The sequence below is a fragment of the Myiozetetes cayanensis genome, unplaced genomic scaffold, assembly GCF_022539395.1.
Source record: "Myiozetetes cayanensis isolate MyiCay16 unplaced genomic scaffold, myiCay2020 scf6-25, whole genome shotgun sequence".
Classification (NCBI taxonomy): domain Eukaryota; kingdom Metazoa; phylum Chordata; class Aves; order Passeriformes; family Tyrannidae; genus Myiozetetes; species Myiozetetes cayanensis.
The window spans coordinates 24,078,478-24,092,569 of NW_026087853.1; the positions used below are offsets into that span (position 1 = coordinate 24,078,478).

The 14,092-nt window shown below is 40.6% G+C and overlaps 1 protein-coding gene across 3 annotated transcripts in view; it reads left to right on the plus strand.

Annotated features, from left to right (window-relative positions):
• The window catches only part of BAZ1A (bromodomain adjacent to zinc finger domain 1A), a 67,903-nt gene that overhangs the window by 18,745 nt on the left and 35,066 nt on the right, over positions 1-14,092 (plus strand). For all 3 annotated transcript variants that reach the window (XR_007631460.1, XM_050335753.1, XM_050335752.1), the window contains 3 exons: positions 2,720-2,863; positions 9,353-9,454; positions 13,807-13,894. Coding sequence is in view for 2 of the 3 variants with exons in the window: in XM_050335753.1 (XP_050191710.1) it covers positions 2,720-2,863; positions 9,353-9,454; positions 13,807-13,894 (334 nt within the window). In the remaining variant the exon portion in view is untranslated. The remainder of the gene's footprint in view (positions 1-2,719; positions 2,864-9,352; positions 9,455-13,806; positions 13,895-14,092) is intronic.

The following is a 14,092-nucleotide window of genomic DNA, read 5'->3' on the forward strand; positions in this document are numbered from 1 at the left end:
ATACATATTTATGTACTTTAATTCTGTTGTTTTTTTAGATGGAGTTGCCCCTAATTCTTATTTTATGGGAAATAGTGAGCATGGTTTGACTTTGACATAAGCTTGTAAGGATCTTAAAGTATCTTTATTAGTAAGAGTTGTAATTAGTGAACTCAGGGAATTATTAGATTTTTGAAAAGAGCAGACCATTTGCACTAGAAGCAGTGTGTCTTTTCCTCTCTTAGTCCATGAAATTGGGTGCTACTAGCCGTGACTTGACTGTAGCAAGGCTAAAAAAATCATTTGCAGATTATTTCTTTAATGCCAGAAGGAATGGTTGCATCAGTTTCTTTAATCTCCTGTCTATCAGTAAGCATTAAAGTGCATTGGACTGTGATTTTATTGAGCCAGGTAATGTGTGTCGTTCATTTGATTCCTTCCCCAAAGGTTTCTGGCAACGATTTGAATGGCATAGAAGACTGAGTATCACTTCCTTTCTGGGATGGCTTAATCTGTTAGTCATTCTCCGTGTTTAAAAATAAAGAGGAGGGGAAAAAAAGGCAGCTGTAAACTGTATTGGGGCTTTTGCTGCTTACCAAATCAAGCGTATAGAGTATATAATTTCCAAACTTAGAGAAGGAGATGTGATACCCCGTAAATTACAGGGCAGCCTGCTGGATAAGCAGGTAAATTAAGTGTTGGAGAACTACTCGGTGACTCCGATATTCAAGTCTTTTTGTCCGGGCGGATGGGCTGGGGGTGTGTTCGCAGAAGGCTCTTTGTCCCTGCGCGGCGCAGGGTAGCGCGGAGCGGCGGGAGCGCGCTCCCTCCAGCGGCCCGCGGGGGATGAGCAGCGTGGCCTCGGGCTTTGCCGTCAGGGATTGAGCGTGCGTTTTAATTTGAATCGGACTCCCGGGAAATATATTTTATAATCTGAAACAGAAGTAGTTCTGCTAAGAAGTCTTTATTTTACCAGATGATCTTTGCTGGATTTTAAGAAACCAGCCGAACAATATACATTCTGCTATGCGGTCGGCTCCATGTTATTTAGTACAAAGGGGAAGCTGTGATGTTCTAAATACTGGAAAACTAAGTTACTGATGATAGACTTTTCTTATAGGACTCAGACTGAGTCTGGTGCTGGGCCAGACCTTAATAAGCCTTGCTGGACTTGGACTTACTTTCTGAACAACCACCAGGTTCTATCTCCATTATATTTGGGTGCTCTTGGTTCCTTACACAGAGCCTATTAAGAATTTCACAGTTAATTAGGTTGGGCTCCTCTGGCTGGGAAAACATGTCTTCCAGCCCCAGACTAGCCAGCTTTGGAAACAAGGCACGCTGAATTGGAATGGCAGCATGCCTGTGGCCAGCAAGTCTAAGTGGGCTCAAGCTACCTCTGCTCTGTGCAAGCAACTCTGGTGTCCCTGTGGATAATTTAAGCATTAGTCATATTGTTGTCTTTAGGAGTAGATAAGGATGTTAATATTTTTGTTGGTTTGGTTTTTTTTTTGTTTTGTTTTGTTTTTTTGGTTTTTTTTAATAACATAACCTGCTGGAGCATCCTGGAACTCCCCTCTTATTAGAGAGAGCAACTACAGGCTCTAACTACATTACTGATCCTTGATAAATTCACAAATGAACGCTACCTAGGATATTTTAATGTTTTCAACTTTACTCTCTCTGTGTGCAGGTACTGTCTGCTTGCAGAAAGACACATTAAAGAAATATTTTGACTGCTTGCTTTTTGTCAGTGTTCAGTTCAGATAGAAGAACATTTAGAATTTGCCTGTCATGGATTTGTTGTGGTTTGTTGGTTTTTAGGTTGTGATGCCACACTAATTCAAGCCCAGCACTTCATGTATTTTCCATTTTTTTAATTTCAAGTGGGAGTGTTTGGTGCCCAGAGAAGAGAATTATGTGTTCTTTTCTTCCCCTGCTTTGAGCTTTTGGTGGTAGCACGTGACGATGCCCATCGAGTACAATAGTTAATTTTCATGAATCAGACAAGGCTTACGGATGTTAAGCTAAAAAATATGAACCATGGAATTCTAGAAAGGGGTGAAAGTTAGTGTTTAAGAACCAGCTATAATATAGTTACCCAGCATGAAATGTTGATTAATTATACTTTTTGATATGTGGTTAATTCTGGCTTTTATGACTAGCATTCAGGATGGCAAAGGAATAGACTTGTTTTGTCAATTGTGTGCATGCCAGATGGAGCCTTAATATGTGTCAGCAGATAAATGGGCCATTATTAAGATTAGATGCATAATGATCATTTCAACCTTGTTTATTTAGGTCATCGACAGCAGTAGAAGATGATGTCTTATAAGAAAAAATACTTTGGGATCTGAAAATCTTTTGCTTTTCTTAAACTGCTGTCAAAATAAACGTAGAACTTTTGTTGTATAGTGTTTAGGTAACACATTAACTTTTTGGTTTACTTAAATGAGAACTTTAAAAAAAAATTATGTCCACTAGTAACGTGATTTGTTGTCCTGAGTAGCAAAGCTGATAGCTGTGTAAGCAGATAAGTTTAAGTTTGTTCATTTATTAGATGATACTAATGAAATAAATATTTTATCTAGTTTTTCAGTGCAAGGCTCTTAGTTATTTACTTATTTAGTAGACAATGCAATGTTCAGGTATATATGTATTCTTAAAATAACATCTACAACTTCAGACTCCTTGCACTAGTGAAAGACTTTGACATTAATAAATCTGTGTTCTGTTTCAGGTTGCAGTGTAAGATTTTGGAAGTCATACCTCCAGCCCATCACAATGGAATGGCGAATGGCCACACCAGCAGTACTGATGGAGACACAATTGTCATCAGCGACAGTGATGACTCAGAAACGCACAACAGCTCTGCACAAAATGGGTACGTGATACTTTTACAGTATAAATCGTTCAGATTGGGTGGAAATGAGACTAAAGCAGATGTGGCAGAGTCTGACCGAAACAAATTACTTGATCTATATGGATTGCGAGTGTTCAGACAGCTGAAGGTGACAAGCTGAACATTCACAGGTGCCAGTTATGCTAATCCACCAAAAAACTCTGCATTGTGAGAAATGGAGTACCTACAGAATAATCATAGTTAATCTGTTTGCAATGGCAGTGTTTTTGCTGAGATATGGTGGAAGAACTGTGTACACCTATCAGTAGCTCTTTGTGCTGCAGAATCCGTGCTGCTGTAGCTTGGAAAATGCAGTCATATTCTGCATTTCTGCAGTTGGGTATTATTTCACTTCCATTATGGGGCTCCGAGTTGAGATTGTCTTGCAAGAGAAGGACTGAAATTCTGTGAAAAGTCTTCCCAGAGATTTCATGTGTTTGTGTCCAAAAAACCAAAAACATACAAAGCTTTCTTCACTGTACATCTGTCCATATAAATATATATCATTGTATTTAATGGATTTGATTATGATTTTAGGTGCAGTGAAGCTGTATGTGTCTTGTCTTGAGGAATTTTCTATAGGCTGGAATTGCTTAATAACACTGAATATGAGAGCTTCTTGGCTATAACTGTGGTGTTTAGTTTGGAGTATCCCTTTACTGACCAGCAACTGAGCCTCTATGCATCTTATCCTAGCGTTATGAGAAGATTTTTGTGCTTCACAGACATGATGATGAAAGAAGATGGTTTGAGGGCCCCAGTCTAATATCTAGCAACAACAGGCTTTACATGAACTGTTATTGACTTTGATGTCACATTGGTACAGGAATTAATATAATCGGTTGCTGCATGTCATGTCCTGACATGCCTTGAATAACTAGGATTGGAGCTCCTCAGTTGGCTAAGAAAATAACATGGGGTAAATAATTTTGAAATTCTTCTACTGTCTCTTGAAGGCAGTGTCCAAGTTGTTCATGAAGATGTCCTACATATTTTAGAAAATAAATGCATTTTCGGTGTTCCAAAAGGCATATGGCATTTGAAAGGAGGTTATTCTTGGAATTATGCAAGTGTGCACAGTGCTGACTGTAGCATTGATCCCGTTATAGTGCTGTCACTTCCATGCATGCAGAGCTGGTAGTAAGACTAAGTCTTGCACTCCCAGGCAGTCTGTGGTTCTCTGCAGCTGATTATTTTGACAGTGCAGAGAAGGGAGAGAAATCTTATGAGAATATACAAACTTTTGAAGCACTGTTCTGTGACATACCTAATTAACATTTAGGTTAGTTTAAATTGCAAACCTCTTATGGCTTTAAAATGCTTACTGAGAGTTTATAGTGAGTGTTTATAACAAATGCGAGAGTGTAATAACACATCCGTTGTTCTTTAGATATATTCTGGGTATATGCAAACTTGAAAAGTATTATTTGCTGTACCTGCAAAACCCATCTGAAAGTAAAGCATTGTTGACAATTTTTGTGTGACATTTAAGATTCTTTATATCATTACTCATAAAAATAAGAAATCCCACTGAACTGAATGACATCATCTTGCAGCCCTGATGTTTCAGGAACTCTATTTTGCTGTTTACAAAGAGACTTTTCTGTGGGAGAGTATGGATGTTAGTCACCTTGAGACCAATGTCAAGTTGATATGTGCAGAATGATAGTTCTGCCTTCGCCTGCACACAAATCTTTGGTTTTTGAGACCCTGTCTTTGTGCAAAACTGCAGTGCTGTTAAACAATGGTACAGCAGATGCTTGGGGTGTTTGTGAGAGAGGGGGAGGGGAGCACAGCACAGATTGATGGGCCATCTGCAAATATTTTTCCCAAAGAATCTGTAAGGCTAGAGAATCTTAACTGAAAATAGATGTCATTAGAGATCGCAGCCTTTCTGTGACCCTACTCCAGTCTGTGTGAGGCAGAAATAGTCTGTACAAGTGTTCCTGGTGACCATTTTTATTTTATTCTGCAGTAAAAGTTGGGGTGGTAGAGGGAGAAAGATGCCAGGATGTTCTCACTCCTCCAGTCCTGCAGAAAAGCAGACTGCCTTCTAAGGCCTAGGTTAGGAAGCAAAAGGTAGCAGTCTTCTGAGTTCTTAAACCACTTATACTCTGCCCTGGGACCTTCTGGTACCATAGGATAGTGGTCACCTGGAATAGCAGTGTTCATACCTTGAACTGCTGGACTTTTAGGGGTAAGGTTGAACTCTTGCGTTTGCTTTCCGCACTTGGCAGCAGACTGGAGGTAGAGGGGCTTTTACTGACAAATGTGTACAGTTCAGCTGCAACTTGATAATTCATGGGATTCCTTCTGCCAGGGCTCTGAGTAAGGTGAATCATCAACAATCATCAGAAATACTAGGGAAAAAGTCTTCTTGGTTTACTGGGTGGTTCATGGAAGTAAATTTGGGTGTTTGTTCAATTTGAAGTGAAGAACAATTTTGGGGAAGCACTAATGGTTTGTGCAAATTTTAGGATATAAGAGGTAACAAAGTTTTTGAAAATGATGTCAATGGAACCTTACTACCCAGGCTTTTTACCATCTTCAGCCTAGTTTTCCGACTTTATTTGGAGAAGAAAGTATGAACTGGATATGTCAAAAAGTGTGGGCATAGCTTGTCACTAAAGCTGTACAATATCTTCAGTACAAAAAAATCTTTATTTAATTCTTTCCATTCTTCCTCTCTCATCCTTCCATCCCTTGAATCAAATAATAATGATGGTAGGTCTAACTCCATTTTATATTGGAAGGAAAGACCAAAGGACTGGATTAAAGGCAGGTTAAAATCTTCATCAGGAAGGATTTTGTTGCAAAGTGCTGTAGTCTTGTCCCTAGAACAGTAAAATTAGTGTGTTGTTAATGGTCATCAGGTTGCTCTGTTTTGGTATTGAAGTTTTAGTCAGATTACAGAAAATATTTGCAGTTCCAAATGGGCAGTTGTTATTGGTCAGTAGGAGTTGCTTGTCAGTGGCAACCTTCAAAGGTGTACTGAGGTCAGCTTTGCTATCAGGATCAACATACTGACAGGTTACCTCTGTGTAAGGCTTTCCCTGGAGCATAAGGAGACCATAAATGATTGTGTTATTTAACTAACGTTCTTCAAGGGAGCTTTTTCTGTTCCCAAACTTAGAGAGAAGGAGAAAAGCCACTGCCTCTTTTTGGAAGAGTGAGACAGCATTCATTTTAGGTGCATTCCTGATCTTCTAACTCTTAAGTATTTTTCTGTGCAATTTTTCTACTTCCTTTAATACCATAAGGTATAGGTAGCTCCAGCAAGACTCAGACCACGTAGTATAGGGAGTTGTGCCCTGGGTAAGGTAATTGAGAAGGACAAGGTTGAAGGAGCTGGGGTTGTTTAGCCTGGAGAAAAGGAGGCTCAAGGAGGACCTTACCTCTCTCTACAAATACTTGAAAGGAGGTTGTTCCAAGGGGGGTTGTTGGTCTCTTCCCCCAGGTAACAAGTGGCAGGATGAGAGGAAATGGCCTCAAGTTGTGCTAGGGGAGGTTTAGGTTGGATATTAGGAAAAACTTCTTCACCAAGGGTTGTCAAGCCTTGGAACGCACTGACCAGGGCATTGGTGGAATTGCCATCTCTGGAAGTGTTCAGAAGACATGAGGACATGGCAGTTGGGGACATGGTTTAATGGTGAACGTGGTGGTGCCAGGGTAATAGTTGGGCTCAATCTAAGAGGTTTTTCCAACCTTAACAATTCTGTGATTCTAAGGTCTCAGAAGTTTCTTGGTAAAACTACCTTAGTACCCCCCTGTCAGAATATAGCATAGCAGTACTGTAGGAAGAAATTTGTGTCCAGGTCATGTGGCCACCACGCCAAAGTAATTGAAGGCCTGATGAGATATTTACCTGTCAGTGGTTCAGTATAACCCCATCCAAAAATGCAGGACATTGCCACAGGTACTAACCACATTTGAGTGCATTAGAAACTAGTGTAATATGGGTGAGTCAGTTCCAGTTTTTACCTACTAAATTAGAAAATACTCTATTTTTTTCCTCTGAATCTGATTGTCTGTCAGAGCTGTGCTGTAAAGATTTGCCATAAGGGCTCTGTGTTGTGAAATGGGTCTAACCTTTGCTAACTCTTGTGTGTTTTATGTAAAGCTTTATAAAGGAAAATATAACCAAAAATAATGTTACTTTTATACCAAAGCTACTAGATAATCCATATAATTTTTCAAACTTTCTACTGGTACTGAATTATCTTTTTCTTTGTCTTCTGCACTTAAGCAAAATTTTGACTTTAAATCTGGATTTATGGAGGAGTATTTCAGGAATACGTTCACTTCTTGGGATAATAATTGGAAACTCAGAAACTAAGAAGAAAAAATGTAGTGTCTTGGAAATTAGGTTTGGGCTATTGCAAATGATGGGCTGAAGTTGAGAGAAGGATTCACTCAAACTAAAAAGTAAAGATTAATGGTACAAAAGTTGAACATTTGATTATACTTTTGGCCCTGCATTTGATTGCAGACAGTATCGGAGCTTAGAATCTATTCAAAATGTATAAATAAACTAATTTACTTTTGGCTTAACATTGGTACTCTGATGCCTTTTATTTTGTATCTGAACATTATCTATTTGTGTCATTCTTCAGCTTATTAGATGAAAGGTCTGGAAACACAGGGATGTATGGTAAAGAGCAAGTTTGCATTTTACACTATCCAGAAACCCCTAAGAACAGCCTTCATAACTTTAGCTTTCCTATCTTGAGACTCAAGATGATCATGGAAGACCAAGTCATGGTATGACCAAAATACAAAGACTCTCTCAACAGGCTTATGTAGAGACATTAAAATCTTGCCGGTGGATCTACTGTACTACTTCATTTATACAGTTTATCTCTGTTTCGCTAATATGACTAACTGGGTGGGTTTTTTCTATTATATTTCTTAAATTTGAGTTGGTCTGAGTGACTCAATTAGAGATTTTGACTTGGATAGCATCATGCAAGACAGTGCATATCACAGCGCCTATCTGTAGGTCTAGTAATTGTGTTGCTGTGTCCAAGTATAAATCTCCTTTTTGGTCTGTCCATTTATTTTTAACTATGTTGATAATTTAATCATAAACTGTTTTTCTTTAGAAATTTGCAAATTCTTCTCATCTGGAATGACACTAATGGTGAATACTGTTTTCTTTTGCATTTAATTTGTATGAATGTATTTTATTAAGTGTTAGAATGGTACATTTCTTTGTACTTCTGTTTCACAGAGTTAGTGTGGAAGAATAAGAATTGGAGCAAGTTTCTTAGTCAACAACCTTGCAAAGTACCTTTCTCTACATCTTGTGTATGTTGTTCATAGGGCTAAAGAATAGCAAGTGGTGTATTGGTTAATTTTGGTACAGATTCCACCTTAAAGCATTTTGTAAATGCCAGAAGGACTGACTGATGAAATGCATGGTTTTAAATCTCCTAGTTCATCCACATAACTACTTCTTCAACTTTCCCTACTGATGAAATAAGATGATGGTTGAATTCCTGACAAAACAGTACGACTTGATTACAAATTGCCACCTAGAAGAAGTTAGTTCTGTTGTTTAATAGCAAAATGCAATATTATTTAAAGAAAGTCTCTTTAGTTTAGCTTTGTTCCTGAAGTCTGTCCATAAATGTACCACACTTTTGAAGTATACTGTCTATGGCAAACCACTTCTCTTTGTCTTTTAAAGGAGTGAATCTTACTTTGGTAGCAAACCAGACCTGTGTGTTTTTCTCCTAGGAGGAGGTGTAAAAAAACTCTACTGTTCCATTAAAACTGAAGAAATATATTGCATATAGAGGAAAAAACCTAGTTCTCTGTATGCTAGCTGGAAAAGGGAAGTGCACAATAAAACACATAACCTGATAAACATTTATTTTAAAGTGTTGATGCTTTGCCTTATGATCTCTGTTATTTTCAGAATGTTGTTGGTGAAGTTTTTTCTAAATTGGTATTTTTGAAAAATATTTTAGATGATTTTTATGTTTTGCGATGTGATTGGTAGTTCTAGGGCTACTATTTTTATTCATTTTATTTAACTCTGTCTTTTGGACTGCTTCCTCATCATCTTTTTCTTCTTTCTCCTATTTCCCCGTTGCCCTCATGAGTACTGAGAATATGGAGATGATTTTCTGAGGGATAAGGATGTATTGTTACTTGTCTTTATTTCTTTGTTCTTCCTTCCCTTCTTATCTCTCATTTCCCTGCTAAGAAAACCAACATCCCTGATTGCTTTTCCTGTTTCTTGCAGGAACTGGTTTTGATGCAGATTTAAATATAGTAGCAGAAAAGTTGGCATAAGTTAATAGGTCCTCTTTGGTACCATTGGACGTTACAGCCTGTATTAAATATAGCTTGGTATTTTCAAGAGATCCATTGTGTAGGCATATGAATATATTAAGTGTGTGCAGTAAAAGGCTGATATTGTGTGAATATAAACTCTTTACCTTTTTTAATTTTTTTTTTTTTTAGGCAGAAGAAAGCCATAATTGAACCTTCTTTGTTCAAATACAAAGTCCAACCTATTAAAAAACACTTGTATGAACCTGTTATCGTTAAAGCATCTCAACTAAGGTAAAATTTAGTATGTTAAAGTTAAAATTGTACTTTATACCTGTGTGTTGTGCAAGATGTTTTTGACGTAAAATGACATTTTAAAACAATGTTAGAGCTATTAATTAAAAGTACTGGAACAAAATACTGTGCTACAAGCTTTCTGGAACAAGTGTTTCAAGCTTTACTAGCATTAACACAGTTACCAACTCCTTGCAAATCTCTGCTTTCATTGGTGCACAGATGAGACATGCTGTGACTTCTGATACCTGTGGCTACTGTTGTGATTGATGGAATAGGTGGAAAAAAGTTTGGGAATCCTGTTCTATAATATTAATAAACTATTGGCATTGTGAGCACTTTCTGTGGTGGCATTGCTGGTTTGAAATGTTGGAGCAGACACTGGCAATCAGACTAATTTAAAATAGCTGCAGAGTTTTTGCTTCTTAAATAACAATTTTGACTTGAATTTAGTTAAAATATCTGTTTAGAATAGTTTGTGCCTCAAAACTTTACAAACTAGATGTCTGTAAAAACTTAAGTGATTGCAAGGCATTTAGTTCCAGCAGGAATCAGGATTTGATTTTCATTAACTACACTCCTGTGTCATTAGTTTTTTCGTTCTTATGAAGTTGTGTTCCTGGAATGCCAGGAACCATTAGATCCTGCCCACTGTCCTCTAGTAAGGAGTGCCACAGCGTGGCCAAGCAATGTGTGAATTCACCTCCCCCCTTCTTGGCTTGTCTCCCCATTTGAGAGATATGATGCTGCTTTTGCGCTGTCCTTGTTTTCTTTGTTTGTTTTCCCTCTCTTCTGAAACAATCCTGTCCTTGGGATAGGAGCACAGGTGGTGTTCGCTTCAGTTCCTGCAGTAGCAGGGATAAATGAGGAGAGGAGTAGGAAAACGCATCGACAGGTGGCTAAAGGATTGGTGCTGCCAGCAGAATTTTTTTTTTTGACCATGGGACAAATTCTACACTACCTAGCCTGCTAGAGTCAGATGGGCTTCATCTATCTAGCAAGGGCAAAAGGTCTCTAGCCCATTAGATGTCAGGGCTGATCAAGAGGGCTTTAAGCTAGGTTTGAAGGGGAAAGGGATTGAAACCAGGCTCTGCAGAGATGAGCCTAAGGGTGGAAAGCCAGAGTTAGAAGTGAAATCAGCAGCCCCTGAAGTGCATGTACACCAATGCACCCAGTATGGGTAACAAAAAAGATGAGCTGGAAGCCATCGTGCAGCAGGAAAGCTGTGATGTAGTCACCATCACGGAAACATGGTGGGATGACTTGCACGACTGGAGTGCTGCCATGGATGGCTACAAGCTCTTCAGAAGGGACAGGCAAAGTAGGAGAGGTGAAGGGGTGGCTCTATATGTTAGAGAGTCTCTTGACTCTGTAGAACTTGAGGTCACCAATGATAAGGTTGAGTGCCTGTGGATCACAATCAGGGGGAAGGCCAACAAAGCTGATTAGCCTGGTGGGAGTCTGTTACAGTCTGTTACATCCTCACCTGGATGATGAAGGTGATGAATTATTCTACAAGCAGCTGGTGGATGTCTCAAAATTGCCAACCCTTGTTCTTGTGGGTGACTTTCATGTGCCAGATGTCTGCTGGGAACTCCACACAGTGGAGAAGAGGCAGCGTAGGAGATTGCTAGAGTGTATGGAGGATAATTTCCTGCTTCAGTTGGTAAATGAGCCTACCAGGGACGGGGCCCCGCTAGACCTGCTGTTCTCAAACAGAGAGGGGCTGGTGGGAGATGTGGTGGTCAGAGGCCATCTGGGGCATAGTGAAGGTGAAGTAATAGAGTTTTCAATACTTGGGGATGCAAGGAGAGCTATCAATAAAACCTCTACACTCGACTTCTGTGGGGTAGATTTCGGCCTACTCAGAAGACTGGTTCAGAGGGTACCTTGGGAAACGGTCCTTGAAAACAAAGGGGTCCAGGAGGGATGGACATGCTGCAAGAAGGAAGTCTTGAACGCACAGGAACAGGCTGTCCCAGTGTGCCAAAAGGCGAGCTGGTGGGGAAGGTGGCCAGCCTGGCTGAACAGGGAGATTTTGAAGGAAATTGGCGAAAAAAAGAGCTCACCAGCTATGGAAATAAGGACTGGCTACTCATGAAGAGTTTAGGAATATAGTTAGGTCATGTGGAAAGAAAATTAGAGTGACAAAGGCACAATTTGAACTCAATCTAGCCACTTCTGTTAGGGATAATAAGAAGTGCTTCTACAAATACATCAATAGCAAAAGAAGGGGCAAGGAAAACCTCCATTCTTTGTTGGACGTGGGCGGGAACATAGTCACCAAAGATAAGGGAAAGGCTGAGTACTTAACACCTTCTTTGCCTCAGTTTTCAATAGTAAGACAGGTTGTCCTCAGGACAACTGGCTTCTGTAACTGGTAGGCAGAGACAGGAAGCCAAACAGCCCCCCTGTAATCCAGGAGATAACAGTTAGTGACCTATTTGGATCCTCATAAATCTATGGGACCAGATCGGATCCATCCTACGGTGATGAGGGAACTAGTGGAAGAGCTCGCCAAGCCGCTCTCCATCACTTACCAACAGTCCTGACTCACTGATGACTGGAAGCTGGCGAGTGTCATGCAGATCCACAAAAAGGGCTGCAAGGAGGACTCGGGCAACTACAGGCCTGTCAGCCTTGCCAGACCTCAGTGCCTGGCAAGGTTATGGAGCAGATCATCCTGAGTGCAATCACACGGCATGTACAGGATGGACAAGGTATCAGAGCCAGTTAGCATGGGTTTAGGAAGGGCAGGTCCTGTCTGACCAACCTGATCTCCTTTTATGATCAGGTGACCCGCTTGGTGGATGAGGGGAAGACTGTGGATGTGGTCTGTCTGGAGTTCAGCAAAGCCTTTGACACCATCTCCCACAGCATACTCCTGGAAAAACTGACAGCCCATGGCTTGGACAGGGGCGCTCTGTGCTGGGTTAAGAACTGGCTGGAGGGCCGGGCCCAGAGAGTGCTGGTGAACGGGGCTGCATCCAGCTGGCGGCCGGTCACCAGTGGTGTCCCCCAGGGATCAGTGCTGGGCCCAGTCCTGTTTGATATCTTTATCGATGATTTAGATGGGGAGAGTGTACCATTAGCAAATTTGCAGATGACACCAAGTTGTGGGGGCATGTTGATCTGCTGGACAGGAGGGCTCTGCTGAGGGGCCTGGATAGGCTGGAGAGATGGGCTGACTCCAGCAGGATGAGGTTCAACAAGGCCAAGTGCCGGGTCCTGCACTTTGGCCACAACAACCCCTGCAGCACTACAGGCTGGGCACAGAGTGGCTGGAGAGCAGCCAGGTGGAAAGGGACCTGGGAGTTTGGATTGACAGGAAGCTGAACATGAGCCAGCAGTGTGCCCAGGTGGCCAAGAAGGCCAATGGCATCCTGGCCTGGATCAAGAACAGTGTGGCCAGCAGGAGCAGGGAAGTGATCCTTCCCCTGTACTCAGCGCTGGTGAGGCCACACCTTGAGTATTGTGTTCAGTTCTGGGCCCCTCAGTTCAGGAAGGATATTGAGGTGCTGGAGCAGGTCCAGGGAAGAGCAACCAGGCTGGTGAAGGGACTGGATCACAAGTCCTATGAGGAGAGGCTGAGGGAGCTGGGGTTGTTTAGCCTGGAGAAGAGAAGGCTCAGGGGAGACCTCATCACTCTCTGCAACTACCTGAAAGGACGTTGTAGCCAGGTGGGGGTCGGTCTCTTCTCCCAGGCAATCAGCAGTAGGACAAGAGGGCATGGGCTTGAGCTCTGCCAGGGGAGGTTTAGGTTGAATATTAGGAAGAAGTTCTTTACAGAGAGAGTGATCAGACATTGGAATGGGCTGCCCAGGGAAGTGGTGGATTCACCATTCCTGGAAGCTTTTAAGATGAGACTGGATGTGGCACTGAGTGCTATGGTCTAGTAACCACAGCAGTGTTGAATCAAGGGTTGGACTTGATGATCTCTGAGGTCTTTTCCAACCCGGTTGATTCTATGATTCTATGATTCAGACTTCAGTTTTATTTGGGAATTTTAAGAAATATTTGGAGGACCTACCATGGATGAATAGACTATGGAGTTTGTATGTGTTTGTAAAAGAGGACATATCAGGATCTTCAAAATAAAAATTGCAGATGTGTAAACCAACTGATTAAGTATTACTTAGGTTTTATTTTATTCATAAGGAAAATTTTAATTCAACTGGGGTTGCAAAGAATGACTGTTAGTTACAATAGTAAGGATGTTGTTTATAATGAAGAAAATAAGAAAAAGGTCAATAATATCGTCTATTAACGTGAATCTTGCACATATTTTCAGCTGTACGTAAATAATAACTAAAGATATTAATTGATAGTACTTCCTTTCTTTCCTACTGCAGCCGGAGGAAACATCTCTTTTCTCGAGATAGACTTAAACTTTTTCTGAAACAACACTGTGAACCACATGATGGAGTAATTAAAACTAAGGTAAGTAAGAAGGACAAATTTCTGGGATAGAATATTGACCCTCTTTAGTTTGGGTGGTTTTTTTTTTTTGCTCTTCTCTACAAGCTACTCAAGCTTCTATTTTAAACTACCTCAAATTTAGCTTTTTTGTAAGAATAGAGTACCAAGTTAGTATTCGACTTTTCAAGTATCGTCATCTTTTATTTTGGAACTTTCTGC